The sequence below is a fragment of the Anoplopoma fimbria genome, chromosome 23 (genome assembly GCF_027596085.1).
Source record: "Anoplopoma fimbria isolate UVic2021 breed Golden Eagle Sablefish chromosome 23, Afim_UVic_2022, whole genome shotgun sequence".
Classification (NCBI taxonomy): Eukaryota; Metazoa; Chordata; class Actinopteri; order Perciformes; family Anoplopomatidae; genus Anoplopoma; species Anoplopoma fimbria.
This window is the reverse complement of record NC_072471.1, coordinates 9,794,560-9,816,745: the sequence shown is the minus strand read 5'-3', so window position 1 is coordinate 9,816,745 and position 22,186 is coordinate 9,794,560. Positions and strand designations below refer to the sequence as shown.

Below are 22,186 nucleotides of genomic sequence, written 5' to 3'. Positions count from 1 at the left end.
CAGGGCTTTTATTTAATGCCACAAAACAAAATGGGTTTTCTGATCTGGAAAGTTTACTTGTTTATTAAGACTGTTAGAAAGTGAAAAGTTTCCCGCAGCCTCTGATGTCAACCTCATGTCTCCACCGCACATGACCAAGCCCCGGACCAGAGGGAGAAAACTTCTCCCTCTGGAACACCCTCCCCATAACACTGCATCAATCTTTACTGGGTCAAATTACAAATAAAAACTAATGTTTTTAGAACTGCTTTTAATGTGTGATTAATATTGTCTGTTTTATACATTATGGTTTTTTTTTATCATAACTTATGTAAAATGTCGCTAAATGAAATGTGTTACTGTCAGGACAGCAGCCAGGTCCTGATTTGATATAAACTTTGTTTTATTTTTACACTACTTACATTAAAATCGCCGACTGTATAATGTACAATAACACACTGAGAACAGAAGGAATGTTGGCGAGATTTGAAAGCTTTGTGTGTGTGCCTGTGTGTTTAAGTGTGTGTGTGTCTTAAACTATAGTGGAAGTGGGTCAGAGACACTAGATATGAATGATTTAGCATGGAGGGAGAAGATGGGACGAGAGGCCATCAGAGAGAATCAGAAAAAGTGAAAGATAGAGAAAGAGTCTTAGGAAAAATAGGTTAAAGCTGGTGCATAGGATAAGTGTGTGTGTGTGTGTGTGTGTGTGTGTGTGTGTGTGTGTGTGTGTGTGTGTGTGTGTGTGTGTGTGTGTGTGTGTGTGTGAGAGTGTGTGTGAGGAGGGAGAGAAAAGCTCCCCTCAAGGAGCTGTTGTACATCAGAGAGGCTTAAAGAAAGACAGCGAGAAGGCTTACACACACTAACACACACACACACACAGAAAAAAAAACAGCATTGACAGGGAAGGGAATAAAATAACTGGAGGATTTGGAGGGAAAACAAATCAAAGAGACGTGAAGGGGGAGAGAGGGAGAGGAATGGAGGGAGGGAGGGAGGAAGTGGCAGTGAGGGGAGGCAGAGAGACAAAGGCGGTAAGAGGGAGAGAGAGAGGAGGGCAGGTGGGACTGCTGCATGACAGAATGAGGATCTGTTCTCGACACATTTCCTCTATTTCCCGCTCCCTTTTTTCTCTCCTAAAAACACTCCAGCTCCCTAACCTCTCTCTTTCTCTGTCTTTCTCTCTCTCACACGCACACGCACACACATTTTAAAAACACATACTGTAACTAATAAGAAAGGTGTGAAAATGCATTATCCATGGTCCGCGGGAGCTTGCTCTTTCCATTGGACCACACACACACACACACACACACACACACACACACACAGACACACACACGGAGCAGTGTGACTAAAGATGCAGCTTTGTCTCACCATGGTTCTTTACAGTAAATCCATTTCTACGCTGTGTTACAGAGACCAAGACATCTGCTTACAATCTGTCGGCACAAACTCACTGCTGTAACACTAACCAGCCACGGTAACGGACACCTGCGACTCCCAAATGTCTATGATAGACGTTTTTTTTAAAAAACATTTTTGCGTTATTTGACAATGTGAGAGGGACTGATATGTTTCTGTCAATCTTTAGATACTCAGTGTGTTACAGCTTTACTCTACTGCCTGTTGGTCAGAGTGCTCAGAGATGTTTTGAGTGAGAGGAGATACAAAGTGACTTGGAAATAACTTTAAACCTTTGTCACACAGTAAAATAAGGTTAGACAGTTTGCCACGGTATTCCCATTTGTACGATTAATGGCATCTTGGCCCCTTCTGTAACAGAATAAAAAAAATGTCTGCAGAAGAAGATGCAAATAACTGTGTTTTCATCTGCTGTTATGTGAATACGAAATTTGTCTCATGTATTCATTTGAGGAAGGTTACAGTCCTCTCACTGGTCCAGACAGATGGAAATTTCTTTTGTCTGCTGCTATTTTTTGTCTCTGCAGTGGCGCGGACGCCTCAGTGGTCGTTGAAGTCACATGCTTCATGTACATCATGATTTATTCACTTTCATTTGTTGCATTTTTCTTTTATTGATACACCAAATTCCACCTCACCCAGCGGTTTTCTTTGACATAATCATCAGAACTTTGATGAAACGTGATCCGTTATTTCATTTAATTAATCTTGTACGTTTATGTGCTCAGTTTCCGTGTTCACTGCGTGTATTCTTTGACTTGAATGCCTCGCCCTGAGCCAACTCTCCCATTAAGGAGGATGAAGTTTTAAAATGGAAATACCTTGTGTACATTGTAGTTGTGCAGTAATTTATATCCGCAGTCAGGTTATAAATCTGTCTAATTCTCTCTCCAGCTGATGTCTTTCTTTCTTCTCAGAGTTTGTTAAACAAGCCAAACTGTCTCAGTCTCTCCCGTTCTTTTATATTCCTCATCTGCGTACTAAAGGTTTATTATTTCAGGAATATAAATGTAATTGGCAATGGTAACGTATAATCAGAGGCTTTGAATAAAAGAAATGCATGTCTTGTTTTTTTCTTTTTGATAAGTTTTCCCTCTTCATTGCTGTTTAATGATCTGGTGATGGCTTGGCATTCACAACCTGTAATCAGCTGAGGACAACAGACGAGTTCAGGCTCTGCTGCATCCTGTTTCCCCTTTATCTGTCCTCTCTCGCCACTTGTTTCTTTTTGTTCTGACGAGTTTGGTTCTCTCCCATCTTTCGGGACATTTTGCTTTTGTTCTCGGCTCCTTGTGCTTGTTTTAAAATCCCCCCCTTTTTTTCCTTTTTCTCATTCAGTGTTCTTAATTAGTGTGAGAGTTCTGCAATACGTGAACAGATTACACATAAAATATGGCAATAAGAAAAGAAATTACAATACAGACGAGTCAGCACCATAAAAAGGAGACGTTCTTTTTTTCTTCTCCGCTGTATATTCAGCTGAAGATCACTGGTTTGCAAGGCTTCAGAGACTTTCAGAAAACCCTGTTATTTGAATACAACTTCTAACTGAGGCACATCTTTTATTGCTTCTATTTTCCCCGATTCAATCGCTCCCTCAGTCTCTCACAAGGGAGAAGGAAGAATACCAAAAGTAAAGATGAAGACAGCCGGAGCCGGAGAGAAGAGGGCAAGAAAGGCAAGTACAGAGAGTGCAAGAAAAATGGAGAGAAAAGAGGCAGACGGAGAGCGACGCACCCTGATTTTTAGCTTGTAAGACTCGGTGTCAAAGCGGCGTACCCCTCTTTGTCATACTAAGCCCTCAACATGTCTGTCATACACACACACACACACACACACACACACAGACTTGTTTTTGCACACTGTGGATTAATCTAATTTCTGTGGGATCAAAGTGCTTGTCTCTGGTGCGCTGCCATAAGCATGCGTACATGCATTTGTGTGGGAGGATGTATTTTTATGCGTTTGTGTATGTGTGTGCGTATACGTCTCCAAATGTTCCTCTGGGAGAGAAAGCTTCTAAGCAGTCATGCTGTCTCATCTGGTTTTGCAAGTCGATGTATGTGTGTGTCGTATTTCTGAAGGCAACATGCACATCTCATGTTAGTCTCTAACGCATGTGTGTGTTTGTGTGTTATGTCCGTCTTTTCCAAGTGCAGTCATTTGCTGTTAGTGATGGCTTTCCGGCTGTGAGGAGCAGAGCTGTTGTTCCGTCGAAAATAAGATCGTTGACTGCATTCACATAAAACAGAGGGACGCAAAAAAAAAACACACACACACACAACATCTTTTAGTTTCAGTATGTAGTGACAACAGTGAAGACAATGAGAAGTACGGCCTGCCAGACAAAAAAAATCTGAGGATAATGACGTTTCCAGACCGATGTGGGCTCAGAATGGAGAGATTTTTGGAAAGAGGCAGAAGAGATGCAAAGAATAAGAGATGGAGAAAAAAAGGGTGAAAAGGAGGGACGGCAGGAATGAAGGGAGGGATGGCGGAAGGGTTGCAGGAAGAGGTTTGAGGGTTAGATGGAGGCTGGGTGGGAGATAAAACAAAGAACAGAGCAGCAAAGGAGAAATAAATTGAATTTATAGTGTTCACCTTGAGGTATCAGCCAAGGCTCTCACTGCAGGAGGCTGAAGACAGCGCAGCAACTTGGTGTTTTTATATAGACTCTCTTTATAGTCTCATTTGTCCCATATAGTCTCATCTCAAAACACGGTGTTTGTGTGTAAACAGACTCAAAGTGTCCTCATTTTAGATGCTAAACGCTTCTTTTGAGGCAAATATCACATCCCGTTCCAGCAAATCTCAATAGATTTTGGCATTTTCAATGAATCACCACCCCGAACCCGATTTGTCACAGCCTGAGGCGGCCTCCCCCACACAGCGATTCCAACTAAAATATCATATTTTATTTCCCTTACTGAAGCAAACAAAAGTAATGGGACTCACTTTGTTCCGCTTTTGCTGGAAGCCTTGACCATTTGCATTGCCAACACAATTGTCAAGTGCATCGCCGGCCTGCTCTCTCCACAGCAGGGTCTTTTCATCGTGACGCTTCTTGTAATGAATGGCCTTTTTAAGCATCATTAACGTTACAATCTCCATAACAACCTTGCAAATAAACAGAAACAAGCGTCTTGCTGTTTTATATGTCAGAGCATTTGCTGCAACAGATGAATTGTGATTTTAAATGGTTATAAAAACGTTATATGCATAGTTCTGGTAGGTCAGTAAAAATAATGACCGGTAAATGAGAGCGTAGTGTGAAGAAGAACACTGCGTGAATGCAGGGGGAGGAGGACATAATGTAAGTGGTTATACATTTAATATATATATATCGCAGTCAGATTGATGGATGAGCGGAAGGAGCGAGGGAGACGGGAGAGGAGGTAATATAATTTCGTCGGGGTATCACGCAGTTTGGTTGGCTCGACTAAGTTGTTGTTGGACAGCTGTCTTTCTCCTCTTTGCTTTCCCTCCTTTTTGCTCGGCCATAAAAACATTTCTGCTCCTTTTCTTTCGTTTTATTATCCTCCTACTGCCCCCACCCCCTCCCTCCCTCCTCACAAAACAGATTTATAATTCTTACCCTGACCTCTTTACTCTCTTTTTGCTTTGTGATTTCTGCACCCTTTTCTTCTTGTTTTGTGTCTTTTCCTCTACTCTCCCCACGCGAGTATATACCTTTTTTTTGTCCTCCACACTCAGCAGCATGTTGTGGTATTAAATCCAAACAGTGCCCTGACAATGAAGAATGCTTTTGAACTGATGCAAATAAATTACATTCTGCTGCTTCTTTACATGCTATAAATGTAAGACTATTAAAACTGACACTGTCTGAATGAACAAGAATTAGTTAAAATGGCCCTATTATGCTTTTCCACTTTTTCCCTCTTCTTTAGTGTGTTATATATATTTTTGTACATGTAAAAGGTCCGTAGAGTGTAAAACCTGAAGTTCACGCCTAAAAGGAGTTACCCTCCCCCTCAGAAGCTCCTGAGCTGCCTGAAACGGATCGATTGAATTCTCTCCTTCACTTCCGTAACATTATGAGGTCATAATGTTACGGAAGTCACGTAAAACTCCTTCCGGCTAATTTGGCCCTCAAACAACAAAAGAAGAGACGGAGCTGAAGCTCTGGAGGGAGAGTTTTTTGAAATGTGAAATGTTGACCAATCACAACAGAGCGGGCTAGCTGACCAATCAGGGCAGACTTTGCTTTCTGGAGGGAGGAGCAAGTGCTACAACGGAGCATTTCAGAGAGAGGGTGAGAAGAGGTGCTGCCCTTAGACCCATTCATGTATAATGCAGCCAGGGAGAAATGTCAAGCCTCAAAATCTTTGCCAATTTACTTTGCTCAGCGAGCTCAGACCCTATTTACCGTCATATTAACAGATGTTAGTCCGTGGACATCACAGGGCTCAGTGGTTGGCACTGTCATCTCGCAGCATGAAGGTTCACAGATCAAATCTTGGCCCCCTAGACTCCTCTGTGTGGAGTGTCTTTATTTAGAGCTTTTGATTTCCTCTTACAGTTCAATGTCATGCAGGCTCTGGGCCGAAGTATCGTCTGGATATACGTAGATTAGTCTTATGTGGGAGGTGAACAAAGCAATTTTGAAAATGTATGCCATCGCTGATAATGGACACACATGTATCTGCACACAAAAACACACACAACAATCAATACAGCACCAAAGCTCAATGCCAAATTACAATACTCCACGTCAGGCAGATGCATTGTGTTGACCATGTGTTAGTGTCCCCTGGTGTACACATAGATGTTTGTGCGTGCGTGCACTGCTGGTGATGACTCCATGATGTCATTCGTCCCAATATGACCCAATCACAGACATCAAGTTGATAATCATGTCAAGAGATAATCATGTTTGAGTGTGTGTCTGTGTTGTGAATGCCCCGAGGCACATTACACAATCTCAAAATCAAATAGTATAATTAATTTAATTAAAAGTAAAGACATTACTTAAATTAACTAATGATCTTAAGTAGCAATAAATAATGTTATATTTGTGATTTTTTATATATATTTAACTTAAAATTAAATAAAAATGTTATTTCATTCAACTTAGAACTCTTGAAAACTAAAGACAAAAGAAATACAAAAATGTTTTTTAATAAACATAGCATCTGCCATTGAGAACATGTTTGTGGTGATGCATATTAATGTGTGTGTGTGTGTGTCATTGTCAGGTAATAGAATGTTCTGAAGTTCCGCAGATGGAATTATGGCCCCTTATGACAGAATAAAACCATGCACAGGTCAGTGTTCTACATTCTACAGTCACCTTATTAATAGCAGGAGCAGTGAACAGATCTTCACATCTACACAGACCTGCAACATGTAAACAACTGAGAAACTACAAAAAGTTAGAGGACCTGATTTCATTTTCAAAAGATAAATCATCGCTCAACATGGATATCGAGGTAAGACATTAATATTCCTAACAGTTAAATGTTCCTTAAAGGCAACATTGTTCAACAGCTGTATTTACACCATAAACACCTGTTATACACGGATGTATACATGGTCTATGTGATTGCATACATTTTTCAGAACGTAAACTTAGATTTTCATACGATCCCATCCCAATAAGAAGTGTTTTGTTGATATATAACAAATGCTGAGTATTAAAACCCCATTCTTTTTCTTTCTGTCAGATTTCATTAGAAGAACCAGAAGAGCTGAGGTGCAGTGATTTAGACCTGCCAATGCTCACATCGAAGGATTTGACTGACGTGTTCATGTCATGTCTCCAATATATGACAGAAGAGTAAGTCAAAGTTAAAAGCTATCAAATGGACTGGTTATTAAATGTTTGTTTCGCTTAACCATTCCTATTTCTTTTGCTTTCAGGAATTTGGATTTGCTGGCGGGAGGCCACATCAATTCTGACATGGTCCTATTGCTGTTTGACCTGTGTCACAACATCATAGATAGGGTTTACAACTTGGTCCTGGATGTTGTAGTCCCTCAGCTTCAGAGCTGGACTTGTGGCCAAACTTTGGAGGAGAGTGCCATCGACCATGACAACACTTCTGCCACAGTGTAAGTAAAAAGCTTCAACAGCAACTTGCATGTTCTTCTCAAACATCATTACTGTATGTGGACTCGCATTTTGTGACCTTGAGTGTCAAAACAAAATACATGTATTGATCAATATTGCTTCTTGAACCCTTTTTTTTTAATTCTAGTGTTGCTTAATACATCATTTGTTATCAGAGTTGAGTTTGGTCGCCTTAAGTTCAGAAAAATGCGGCGATACCAGTAATAAGTGTTTAAATGTCACTGCCCAGAGCAGATCAGTTGACTAAAGTACGATTGTTTCTCTTTTTAAGAAAAAGGATTGAACCTCCGCAAGATCGTTACTACCACACCGTTACAGAGGATGATATACAAGCCAGCCTCGGTGATTCCCTTCACCAAGGTATTGGAGGAGTGTTCGGAGTCGAAGTGGAGAGGTCAGACAACTCAGATCAACTGCTGCAGCTGGTTGCAGCAATAGTGGCCAAGGAGGTCAACCGCAAATTGGCTGATATCACGCAGCCACACGCTTCCCAACAACCGGAGGAATTATGTGAATCTCCAACTAAAGAAATGGTTTACCATGTTGCCAAAATACTGGAGAAGTGTGTGTTCAAGAACCGCCAACGTGAGTCCACAGATGAAGGATGCACGAGCAGCAACTCTTCCGAGGCATCCAGTCTATATGAGGTGACCATGGAGGAGGAATTCGACACTGAGGAGTGCCAGTGCCCAGAACATTGCTTTTTTTTGCCTTGGGTGACAAGTCAGGATTTCCTGCAGGGAGAGAATACCTGTCTCTCTGTGTCACATGATAACATGCTGGATCAAATTGAGGCCCCTGATCAAGAATGCCTGGCCAGCGAATTGTCTCAGGCATCCAGTCCAGATGAGAAGACCATGGTGGAGGAGTTCAGCTCAGAGGCTACCGAAGACTGTCCATCAGAGTTCCAGTGCTCAGACTACAAAGATGAGCTCTCGCAAGGAGAGAAGACCTTTCTCGCTGTGTTCCTGAGCAAGCTGCTGGACCACATCGCCCACTCCACAAACACATCAGTGCTGGACTTGAAATTCAATGGAAATTTCCAGAATCTGAAGAGGACTTTGGAAGGAACAAGTTTCACCCTCCCACAGACCATCGGAGACCTCCACCTTACCACCTTCAAGAAGCTCTGTCGCGAGTTTGGATCGGCAAAGCTGCTGCAGGCCGGCGCCGTGTCTGGAGGTTCAGCGTTCAAGGAGGCGGTTGCCAGTGAACTCAAACGGCAGCTGCAGAAGACTACACGAAAACCCCTCAGCTTTGGTGATAAAGTAAGGAAGTATTTCAGAAGACAAAGCAACAAAACAGCTCCAGCCTGTGAAGTCGGCTCATCTGTGTCCCACCGCGACGTTGCCCCCCTGGAGGACGGATCTACACTGCTGCCCCAGAAGAAACAGAAGCGCCCAGCCATCATCGGGATGTTCTCTGCCGTGGCCCGGATTCTGAGGAAGCCCTTCAACTGCCACTGCAGTGGATCACAGGAGGACTAGCTCACGCAAGTATCCAACTTTCAATCTCTCCCCAAGTTCTTTTCTTTTCTACTTTCTCTACTTTCTTTCATTTTCTTTGCCTTCGTCTTGAAAAGCAATCCCTGTCTTTCTCCTAATGATGACACAGGTTTTTTTTCAAGACAAATGTACTCTTAAAAAGGACGTGTAAGTTTACAGTTTGGGACATGCCGGACTGATCATTGGACAAAGTAGAGCTGAAGCCGCCGTTTCAGCTCTACTTTGTCAAACGACTCTGTTATGTCCTAAAATGGCCACACATCCTTTTTAAGAGTAAGGGCAGCATGGTGGCTGACTGTGGCCTCACAGGAAGAGGGTCCAGGACTCGGTTTGAGTCCTTGGCCCTCTTCTGTGTTGAGTTTACATGTTCTCCCTGTGTTGATGTTGGGTTTTCTCCGGGTGCTCCGGTTTCCTCCCACATTCCAAAGACATGCAGCCCAATTGGAATCTCTAAATTTCCCCCACAAATCTGCATCTTGTCTATAATTCAATAATTGCTAATAAAAATCTGATAAATCTGATTAATGGTTGTAACACCTCTTTTGTCCTAATTTACAGAGCACTGAAAGGTTTGTTATGTTGAAGATAAAAGAGTCAAATTTAATTCAGCATCTAGATGGTAGACTCTTTATCACATTGTGACATACACACATCATTTGTTACAGCAAGGTGGGTACTCTCGAGACTCCTCTATATTTTTTAATTGTCTTCCATGCTTTAAGGTTTTAGAAAGTCCTCTTTACAAATAGATGATATTTTGTGTGAATTGTTTGGAGAAAAAAAGTCATGTTTTGCACGTCGAGAACAAGGTGCTGCACAACGGTCATTAGTTAAAGAAACTGAAAGCTTAGCATCAAAATGTGTGCAGATTTAAATAGAAACTGGTTCCTCGTTCAGTGTCAACACTAAAATGTGTGTTGCTTTAGCAAAGTTCTTAAAACTTCACAATAGAATTAGAAGGTTAATGTAGGGTCAGCAATATGTACATGGGATCACAGAAATATCAGCTGAACATACTATGGACTGACCAATTAGTTTAAATCTCTTTAATCTAACCACTGACTGCTGAGGATCTAATTTTTTTATTTATTTAGAACACAAAAGCACTGTTGTGGTTGATAATGATCTGGGGTCACTTGTGCTTTTCTGGACTGAAAACCAAATTCAAAATCGAAGGGTAATTGGTTCCAACAGTTTTCTTCACTGGCATGTAACACTGTGGGTCATCATCCACTCTTTTAATTCTTCTTCTTCAAAACTATTTTAAATGTAAATAGAACATAAGGTGTATGAATGCTACCCTTTTTGTCCCTGTTAAAATAGTCATTATTGAAGTGCCCTGATTGGTCAGCTAGCCCACTCTCTAATATTCGAAGATATCGTCCAGATTTTGCATAAAATAGTCACCGTACACTTTGACACATTTACAACCAATCTTGACCTGAACTGCGTCTCTAAGGAAAAGCTATGTGACAAGGTTACAAACTACTATTAGGGTAAAAACTTTGCAATATTTACGATAAATCACGTGATTTTCCAACTGTTTTGGATGTTCAATGATGTAAGTGTAAAAACTTCAAAATTAGGAAAAGGTTGAAAAAAGATGAAATTAGAGTTTTTCCTTCTCCAAATCTAAGGTTGTAGGATTGATGGTGCTGTACAGATTGAAAAGCCATATGAGGTTGCTTTGAACGTTTGGGCTTTTTAAATAAAATTGACTTGACTACAACCTACACCTACACCTAAGGTTTAGATAACTCTCTTCTCTTAAAAATACTCTCGAAAAGCCAAACAAGATCTTCTGTATGTAAGTCTTAAATTGACCTGTACCAGAGAGATGCATGTGTCTGCTATGAGGAAGCAAAAGACTGAGAGAGAGGGAGAGCAGTGGAGTGAAGAAGAGGTGTGTGTTAAATGTCAGTTAAGCAGAACAGCACAGAGTAAAATAGCCTTAATTCAGCCAGATTGGGATTTTAGACCCGTTGCCCTGCTGTTAGACACACACTGTCAGCACATTCCTCCAGCCAGCTGCGAAGCGCACGCACACATACACACACGCACACACCTGCATACTGCAAAACACACGACAACACACATGCCCACAAGCACACATTAGACTGGGAAGAAAACGAGCATGTGCATATTTAATGTATATGACAAAGAAAATATGTCTCTGTGTGTATTTTACGAGTGTGTGTGTGTGTGTGTGTGTGTGTGTGTGTGTGTGTGTGTGTGTGTGTGTGTGTGTGTGTGTGTGTGTGTGTGTGTGTACATGTGAAGGTCGCTGCACATGATTTATCAGCGGGAAAGACGCATGTTGGCGCCCAGCAGGGCAGATGTGTGTATCCGTGTGTAGTTTTGTTTGTGTATTCCCTGTCCTTGGATTTAGTGTTTATTGTGTGTGTGTGTGTGTGTGTGTGTGTGTGTGTGTGTGTGTGTGTGTGTGTGTGTGTGTGTGTGTGTGTGTGTGTGTGTGTGTGTGTATTTACATGCTATCGGTGTGTATTTACATGTTTGTGGTTTTATGTGCATATTATAAATATGAATGTTGATTCTTTATTTCTGTATGAGAATACTACATTTTGTTTCTGTGTGTGTGTGTTCTTGGGCACACACACACACACAGAAACACACATACAAATGTACATCTGGGACTCAAGGTTAGCAGTATGTTGGAGTAAAGAAGACATATACAACCAGCTGGTGAAAACTATGGCACCAAGATAGATAGACGCTTACACAAGTAAAATACAGTGTGTGTGTGTGTGTGTGTGTGTGTGTGTGTGTGTGTGTGTGTGTGTGTGTGTGTGTGTGTGTGTGTGTGTAAAGCAATAAGAGAAGGAAAGGAAGGAAGGAAACAGAGAGGGTAGAGAGAGCGAGAAAGTATTCCAGCTGTTTTTGCTAGATATTTCTGCATGGGAGTGAGAGTGTGAATGTGTGTTAATATATTCCATGTCTGTCCAAGAAACCTCTGAAACATGCCGTATCGTGTATCATGTCTTACAGTAACATTAAACCTTACACCGATGTAAAACTGGGCAACAAGTCAGACATCAAACCTTGAAGAGTTACGGCAGCCTGTGTGTGCAGAGACAGTTTCATGTGCATTACACTGAGATATATGACCGCAGCCACCTTAAATATCTCATGTTTTACACGTGAGAGAAAGCTAGAAGCAAATGACGTATTTGCTGACCAAACCCTAATGTCTTGTGAAAAATATGAGCGCTGGCGTAATGTACATTACTCACAGCAAGACATCTAGCAGCTACCTGAAAAAACTTTTCAGTGAGGCAGAACAGACACAAACATACAGTATGCAATATCCCAAATATGTGTGAAGAACATCTTACTGCAGCCTGAAAAATATCATGTATTATGCAAAGGCGGTAAGTTGTCAAACAATCACGTCATATGAATGCAAGAATTCTGTATAAGCATCCGCAGGTGATTCAGGGGGAATTTCCAGTATGTTCTGGGAGAGAAAACTGGGGTTATTTTGATTAGAAAACAACCAGTAGACAGAGGAAAACAGTAGAAGGAGTTAAATGTGTGGAAGTGTTGGTAAGTCAAACAAACTGCTGGCTAACAATAAATAATTAATATCTTAAAAACAGTCAATATTTGTCAGAGAAAAATACTGTTAGAGCAGAAGGAGTAACAAATTCTTCTGTAAGGAGATGTTATGTTTTAAACTGAAGGGAAAAATGTGTTTATTTATTTGTTTGTGTACAATTATGCGATACAAATGTTTTATTTCACTGGTCAGTACAACATGCCCCTAAATACCCCTATTAGAATACCATAAAGGGTACAAAAAGTGCCTTGTGAAAGTGTGACTTGTGCTGACACAGCAGCATTAAAGCTGCCTTTTCCACTTTACAGTTAAATACAAATATTAGTCGAAATTTGACTTTGGCTACATGAAAAACACAAGAAATACCTATACGGAAAAATAGGTATATATATATATATACGGCGCAAGATAATCATAACTGAGGGTTTCAATATCTCTGAAGATACACTACTTCTGTGTAGAAGTGCTGTATTAAGAGCTAAACAACTAAATGTTAAATAAATAGTTGACATCACATAGTGAACGCATTAGTCATAAAAATGTGTCACATGATGTTACTTATGAAGTGCAGTCGTATATTTCTACAGAAACTCCAGAGACGATCAGCAGAGTAAATATTTGGTCTCTCTCTGGACAGTAGGTTTGATCTGTGTATGGAAACACACGGTCACACCATAGTTCAGAGTTGGGCAGTGATGTTAACCACAACAGATTCACACACAGTATCGCACACATGAGCATATTGGGACAGTGACGTTAAATGATAGCTCAAGTTGAAACACTCCCCCTGGAGTCTGTTAAATCTGACCATATATGTGTGTATGTGTGTGTGTTTGTGTCTACGTGAAGAAGGATGCATGTGTGTGCCTGTTACATAAATATTCATCTTGACGCTCAGTATTTTCTTAAAAAGGAACGTTGGACAAGTCAGACGTCAATAAATCAATCATAGCGTGCTTGCACAAGTGCACACTTGCACATGCAAATTCACATACGAAAACAAGGCCACGCATTCTGATGCGCTGATGCTTGTTATAATGACACGGGCTGTTACTACGGCGATAAAATGGCCTATAACTTGCTCACCTGGCCTGTGAATGGACGTGCTGCTGGACACACACACACACACACACACACACACTCTGTCTCTCTCAAAAATAAAGAAGTGCTACGTTGGTAAGAAACGCAGAGGACGGAGCGAAAGGAAAGCTAAATCACAGAGCATGCCCTTTATTTTCCCATCGTGCCACAGTAAAAGATAGTCCCACAGCGTGTATAAACGGGCAGGACATGCTAACACGGACATTCTCCATGGCTTCTATTTCAGCCCAAAGCGTCGTTCCACTAAATTAGACCTCGTTGTAAGGTCTCAGTGAGGATGTAAAACAGCAAAAAATACAGGGAACATTCGGACAGCTGGACTCCTCTTGGCTGCACTCAAACTCCAAACCCATCCATTAAAATTACATTCAGATTTTACACTGAGTTACGGCGTATGCATGAGTGTGTGTGTGTGTGTGTGTGTGTGTGTGTGTGTGTGTGTGTGTGTGTGTGTGTGTGTGTGTGTGTGTGTGTGTGTGTGTGTGTGTATGCAATCAATCACATGAAGAGCTCGACAGCGGTACATGGTTATTGCATTAACACACTACTTACTTCTATGGCTTTAAAGTGGTGAGCGAAAGAGGGAGGAGATAAAAGTAGAAAGAATAGAGAGAGAGAAAGAGACAGGAAGAGGAAAGAGGGAGTTGATGAGGTGTCGGTTGAGGATCATGCCAGTTTGACCAGTGACCACCTTCCTGGAACACTGAGGCGACATGGGAAACTACTGGAGCTATCATAAGAGTTGCTAATTTCAGGGGAAGCGTTGGAGGTCAGGCCTTATTCTGAATATGTTGATTGATATTCAATCTGTTTAAATACAGTCAGTGAGGATGAAACAATACAGGGAAGTAAAAACATTGTAAAAGTTGTTGTTCCATATTACATTTTTTGCCATGATCGCAACGTGGCTCTATGGAGAGCAATGTCAGTCAGATGGTCCAGACTGAAAGATTTCAACAACTATTAGATGCATTGCCATGAAACTGAGTAGAGATATTCATTGTCTCCAGAGGATGACTCCTACTGACTTGATCCCCTGACGTTTCCGCTGGTGCTACCATGAGGATAACATATTTATTATTTCATGAAATATCCAACATACATTGGATGGATTGCAATTAAATGTCACATTCATTTTCCCCTGAGGATGAATTGTAGCTGACTTTTCCTCTAGCTCTATCAATAGGTCAAAATCTCAAGCCGTCCAATACGTTGGTTAATAAGTAAATACAAGCAATATTAATGACATTCCCATCAGCCTTAAGTGTACTTTGTATTTTGTGCTAATTACAAAACTAAAATTGTGACCTTGCTTAGCATTAGATGCCAAACAACAGCATATTAATACTGTCATTGTTTTGCATTTACTATGCAAGTACAGAGCAGTTTATCTTCATATCACCAGACTCTTTTTAAAATCAAACACACCTCTGAAAAAAGTGGTGTGTTTGTGTCTTTGGAAACATGACAAATGACATAGGTGTCATTGCACCCGTCAGTGTAAACGTTCAGCTGTTAAACATGTTAACATGAATAAAAGTAATAAAATGTGTGTGTGTGTCTTACTTCATCTCCAGGACCTCCTCCAGGTGCTTCCGCCTCTCGGCCCGCAGGGCAGTCAGGTGACCTTCCTTCTCGGCCAGTGAGAGTTGAGTTGATGACAGCTTGGCTTTCATCACATCCAGTTCCTGTTTCACCCTCTCCATGGCAACCAGCAGGTCCTCCACCTGACACACACACACACACACACACACACACACACACACACACACACACACACACACACACACACACACACACACACACACACACACACACACACGAGTACATTGTAAGACATTTTAAACATAACTTCTACTTTTTCCAATTTCTCTCTCAATCTGATATTTTGTTTTATTTTCTCCTCCAACTTTTTCATTCGCTTTTGCTTTCCACAGATATCACCATTAATGTTCACGTGTTGCTTCTTCCTTTCTATGTCTGTCTGTGTATGTGCATCTGACGGCTACTTTGCTTTTGAAATGATTTAAAAGTGTCTCTGTTATTACATGAGATGCTCACTTGCAGAACATCAAACGCGTATTTTTTTCTTCTCTGTGTCTCTTTTCTCTCTTTATGTTGTTTCTCATTCTCTTCTCTGACAGATTTTATCTATGTCTCTCTCGGGGTGTATATCAGATTTCAGTTTAAGGTCGAAGTGACGAGGTCACGGCCTGCCACCACTAGAGCGAGCAGACACACACACACACTTTCCCTTCTTTCTTCTTGTCCAGTTATAAACTCCCTCTTTCTCTTAAGAGTTGAAGTAGAAAGAAAGGCGAGCTAGAGCGACAGACTCACTTACGGACTTAAGACGCTTCAAGAGGTTTTTTTTAAGTCATTGCTAGTAGAAGACTCTTCTGTTTACTGGCTTTAGAATTGATTAATTAATGAATGAATGAATGAAGGAATGCGCAAACAAATCGAGGTCTGATTTGGATGAAGAAACTTTTTGTGCACTTTCCACAATAGCTGTACCAGTTTACTGGCCAACACTTAAAAAGTAACGGCGGCAGTGAATGATGATTTGTGTCCCATGCTGCCGTTCATTGAAATGAAAAACTAAAAAATGTATGGAATGAAATAAAACATGGAATGGTAAAGACATGAATAAATTATGAAAATGTACAGGGAAGCGCTGGTGAGTGAGGTTTGTGAGGATTGTTTTGTTACCTTTGACCACCTAAAGCCGGCTGTGGTGAACTCATGCATTGGAATGTGAGAGAGCTGCATACAAAAAGAGCAAAGAGAGAGAAGAAACAGAGAAAAGGAAGAGGATGGTGACAATGAGGAAGAGGAGAAAAGGGATACAAAATGGGGGAAAGAGAGAGTATGAGACAGAAATATAAGAGAGGGGAAGAAAAAAGAACGAGTGCAGAAAAGGAGAAAGAGCAAAGGTGGACATAGAATAGTACAGAAGGATGAATAATAGGGAGAGTGAAGGAGGAAGAAAGAGTAAGAAAGTAGGAGAGATATGTAATAGAGGTCAAAATGAAGAGGCAAATAGGGCATAACAAAATAGTGATAAAGATTTATGATTAAAACAAACACAAAGGGAAGAAAAGCAGAGAAGAGGAGAGGACAAAGAGAAAAGTTGTAAAATTGCTGACGAGACGAGATAGAGAAAGCAAAGTCAAACAAATGCTAAGCCCATGAAAGAGAGAGATAAGCAGATAAAAGGAAGTGCAGACAGAGCGCAAAAAATACTGAACAGTCAGAAACACAGGTAGCGTTAAAAAGGCAATTCAGACAAGACATGAGGAGAGGAGAGGAGAGGAGAGGAGAGGAGAGGAGAGGAGAGGAGAGGAGAGGAGAGGAGATATGACTAAAATAAGGACAGAGAAAGGAAGACACAGAGGGAAAAGAGGAGAGAACGGCCTTTGGCCGACATCAGAGATGCAGAGATTGAAGGATGAAGGGATGGAGGGATACAGGGAGGGGTGAGGAGTGACAAGGCCCGGCTGGAAAAGAAGGAGCTGGAGGGGGGAGGACAGCAACCCCTTCAGTCTTCTGAATGTGTTTGTGCGTGACAGTGATTTCAACTTTTTTTAAAAGGAAGAAATTAAGAAAGGACAACGGTGCATTGGGTTCAAGAATTTAAATTGTCTGGTTAATGAAATATGGAAATCTGGAGAAGAGGATGTCTGTCTTTATTTTGGTCTCTGAAGAGACAGAGGGAGTGTGTCATAATGTTGACTCATTTCTCTGTCGCGCACACACACACACACACACACACACACACACACACACACACACACGCACACACCTTTCTTCACCGATCACACATTTTGGTAGTGACTCATGTCTAGCAGAAAAGCCTTAGTATATTTTCATTTGGTCGTGGTCAACCCATTTTGACGGGCAAACCCTATCCATCAAACAGTCCCTCTCACACACTCACACACTCACACACACACACACACACACACACACATAGGTTGTCAATACATGGCTGCATATTAAAGGTGTATGTGTGTTTGTGTGTATGTCTACCAATATGCAGACAGTTTGTGTGTGTAAATGTGTTTGCCAAAGCTATAATAAGCAAAATGTGTGTGCCTTTGAACCGGCCGGAAATTGTCCCTCCCCCTGTCATCATTTTATAAATCCTTATGTGAAAGAGTAATTGCAGTGACGCAGTCTCAAAAACGGGAACACAAAAATATTTATTTACAATTTACTCATGTGTATAGAGACACGTTTCCAGTTAGAAAACCAAAGTGGCGTCCATCTGGCTCCTGCTGAATGCTATGTTGTGCTGCGACGGTGCGCTGTTTGAATAGCAGTTAGCACTTCTTTCCGCCATGTTTGTGCGTGTGTGAGTCTGTTGAGATGAATATGTGTATGTATGTGGCGTCTTGTGTATTACCATCCTGTCTGTTAGTACCACGTGCACACATGTGCAAGAGGTTTTTGCGCTGAGAGGCTGAGTTACTGTTGTTGATGTTGGGTGAGGACTGCACGGAGTGTTTGGCTGCCATCTACGCTCGTCCGCCGCACGCTGACGTTTTTCTCCTTCCTCCTCCACTAAAGCGTTTTAATAGAGGACACTCTCCAGCTCCCGGCCCTGGACTAAATGGTCTCTGTTCTGTCTAATTAAAGCTGCCACTTTATTGTTTTGAAGTATTTCAAAATAGAGCTGCCAAATTAAATTTTAAAACCTTGGCACAATTACTGCAAGCAAATTAAGCCCCAGTCAACTTTAGGAGGGAAAACATGTTGGATGGGATTTTTCCATCTTTCTTTGACTCTTTCCAATCGTTGCTTTTGTGAAAACACAAAGATTCGGGCCTGTTTGAGCTTTTCTGCAACTGTGTCTTGGTTTTGTGGAATTGTAATTTACCCGTTGTTTACTACTGGATCAGCTTTTTTGACAAAATTGCTCCAGGAACTACAGAACCACAGGAAATAAACTCAGGAACTGAAAGTCCCTTTGGTGCATTTTGTTTACCTTCCCACTAGGTCTCTAAGAACCATGAGGATTAGCCAAATTAGTCTGATAATGGATTAAAAAATGATGGCAGCGGCATTTTTTTTTGTTAAATTGATGCAATTTTTACACAGGAGGAAACAACAACACAGAGTCATCATGTTGTTCTTTGTAGTTACTCTAATGAAATGATGCAAAGAAAGCCTGCAGAGGAGTAAAAGGAGACTGCTCCTCTCCAATCTGCTGAGTGTTTAACGGTTGTCTATTTCTGCTTTAATAGGCTACATAACAGTAATGTAACAAATAGAGCAATCCAGAGTAATCTTAAAGCCGAACCACAGAACTTTGATACCAGTGGTAACCAGTGCTTGTTTACTGGGTGAACTAAGCTGAAGACAAGCTGGAGCAGCCACGAGGTTTGTGTTTGAGTGACAATCAGCTCTGCAAAGTCTTCCCAGAGAGTTCATTGTCCATCATAAAGGACTAACCCTTGGGCAGGGGCGTTAATGGCACCGGAAACTAAAAGTAAACTGGCCAAGGAACCAAATTTAGACCTTTGCTCCTCCGGTCTCAATGAAGGTTAGGCTCCTGAGTTCTTGAAATGGTTCCTGGGACCCCAGAAAGATCACTGCGCAGTAAACTGGCTATATGAAACTGATTTGTCATTTCAGCAAATGCTGCAAAAAGACATGTCTACGTTAAAGTAACAAAGCCCTCTAGCGGAGAAAGTCAGGGTGAAGATATTGTAGACTTAAACACAACAGCAAGTAAGTTTCAAGATTCCTATTCTTCCCCCAGTCGTTGTCTAATGTGTATTTTTCCCCACAATGATAAACTGTACAAATCTAATATTTTGTTGTTGAATTTGATTAACTGTATAGGTGCAGATAAATGCATGCGACTCTGGAAGTGTTTTCACCTTCCTAATGAAACACAGATTTTGTATCTGGTTGTTCAAGCCCATCATTACAGCTGCATCAAATTCCCAGGGTCAAATATCCACCTCCAAAATGTTCTGCTATTTCATTTTGGTTACATCATTACTTCAAAAGAGACATCCAAGCTTTCGTTTGCATCATTTTAAACATGTTTTCCTGTAGCACCTTTGAAACTTCAGGATCTTGACAGGAATTTGAAATAAAGTTCTTTGAGTTTGAACGGCACAGGTTTGCACATGGAGCTGAATAAGATACACTTGTTTTTTTTTTAGCCTTGTTACGTCTTTGTTAAGAGAGCATAATTAACAATTTGCCTCCATCTGTCCATCATTTCCTTACAATCCGTCTGCTTCTCTTTGCTCGAGGTCTGTCTTTCTCCCATAACATCTGTCTATCTGGGACTTATTCTGCTGTGGTACCCACAAACATTAATAGTTGAGGGTGTCAGCAGTAAAACGTGGGATTGCATGCCTGTCTTTATGTATCCAGAAGTAGCCTGGTAAGTTAAGACCAGAGAGGACGGCCAGCATTTAGAGGCAGTAATAACAATGGAGTCCTGCCATTTTGCCAACAGCTACAGTGGGCCATGTTTTCTTAGGGCACTTTTCATCCTCACAGCCCACACTGTTTTTCCCCCACTTGTCAAAACCCATCCAGACTCTGAGGAACATTTCCCATCTCTATGGCCTCGTTAAGTCACCGGTACCCAGCGGAGAAACACACACACAGACACACTCACCCACCCACCCACTCCCACTGGTCTGAGGTTGAGTCCACTAAACCCTTCCCTTCTGTGCCTCCCTTAACACCACTATGAGCTTTCCTACTGTCTCAATATAGATAAAACAGATTACGAATTGGACTGCTCGGGCTTGCGCTGCTTTTAAGTAAAAAGCTGTTTGTGAGCTCTGGCTGAAGTAGACAAAATACAAGCTGTTCTTTAAATAGGTACGTATTTACCTCTCCTCCAAATGAGGAGTGACTGGGCAAACACAAACACACACACAGCCACACCTTAATGAGCTCAGTTGGCACAGGGCATATGTGTTGCCTCTGCCTTTAGCCACTCTTGGCATAGCAATGTTTAGCTATGTCAGAAAGAGTTCCTATATTGCCCAAAACTGTTTGTGTTGTGTGTTTTTATGCATTGCAAATGTCCCAGAAAGACAGAAGAAAAGTGAAGGAAATCCTCAGGAGCAGGACATTTGTGTACTACGTTAACCTAAGAAGTAACTGATAGGGGTTGAGTTTAAGGAAACGTTTGGGTCACACATTTACTGGTTGGGGGTAAGGACTGTCCTTAGGCATGCAGTAACACACGTGTGTGGTGGACGGTACCTGTTTCTCGGAGTGTGTGCGCGCCTGCTCCTCCTGGGCGAGCACCACCTCCCTCTCGGCGGTGATCTGAACGCTTTCCCTCAGCGCCTCCTCCAGCTCCTCAATGCGCTCCTCCTTCAGACGGAGGGAGTCCTACAGAGATAAAGTATGCAATGTAAAGAGAGAATAAACTGTAGCAGTGTTTAAGACGATGACGGTGATTAATGCAGCATTTATTAAGCAACAACACAAAGAAGCTCTGTGAGGCTGTACTAAGGTCAGCATGTTATGATAGTAATTGGATTAGTCCAAAATGTTTGTACACATTTTTATCACAGTCCTTCCCGTAGATATTTCAGTCCGGACCGAAGTGGTGGACATCCATGATCCATATCTAGAGCTGCTAACATGGCAAAAAAATCAAAGCATTCTCAAATGTCAGGATTTGTTTGCTTTATATCATTGCAAAGTGATTATCTTTGGACTGTTGGTTTAATAAAACAAGCTTTTTAGGGAGTTATTATGAAGACCATTTTTCACAATTTTTCTGGTATTTCATAGAGCAGGGATAATCGTTAATTTGGCCCTAGATACTTTCAATAAACAATATCTAATTTCTTGGGTCTTATCATGTTTTTTTAAGGTAAGCTTTTAATTTAGGACTACACTAGCCAGAATATCAATTGACTTACTCACATACACTAAACCGTTGATCCGACATCCTTCATATCTGACTGTGTATTAGATCACATCATATTCCCTTAACAGCAGATTTCCCTGTCAAATCCTGCTTAACATGTCCCAAAGGTTTAAACCTTGGACACTTCTCATTCCAGTTTACTCTCTCAGCAAACTGGAAAAAGCTGCAAAAGACCCTCAAGTTAGACAGTCTGATATCAATCTGCGTCAGAGGACTCTCAGGAACACATGACACTGTTTCTAAGTAAAATGACTACACGAAGTTCCCACCAATTCCTGATTAAGAGGTTTTTTTTAAGGGTTCCTAGTTGAATTAGAGCAGAATGAATACCGTATGGAGTCAGAGCAACCGAGAGAGGATGACACATTTACAGTGGCGATGAACAAACCTCCAGGGCATCTCCAACACATGTGCTGTGAATCTGAATCCTGCTCCAGATCCAACATTACTTGGTGTCTAACTATGCAGACTGAGATGGACCTTAATTAGATTAAATCCCTTTATTGTATTGAATTAGATTTACGGTCTGAATTACCCTCGAATTCCATTTATGGTCTTCGGTGCTGGTTAAACAACGTAGAATG

General features: G+C 41.3%; 1 protein-coding gene across 1 annotated transcript in view; it reads right to left on the bottom strand.

Moving 5' to 3' along the window:
* LOC129112474 (ELKS/Rab6-interacting/CAST family member 1-like) overlaps positions 1-22,186 on the bottom strand; it is a 153,536-nt gene that overhangs the window by 73,179 nt on the left and 58,171 nt on the right. The window contains exons 17-18 of the mRNA XM_054624589.1: positions 20,924-21,055; positions 15,245-15,405 (exon numbers count right to left, since the gene is read on the bottom strand). Coding sequence (XP_054480564.1) covers positions 15,245-15,405; positions 20,924-21,055 — 293 coding nt within the window. The remainder of the gene's footprint in view (positions 1-15,244; positions 15,406-20,923; positions 21,056-22,186) is intronic.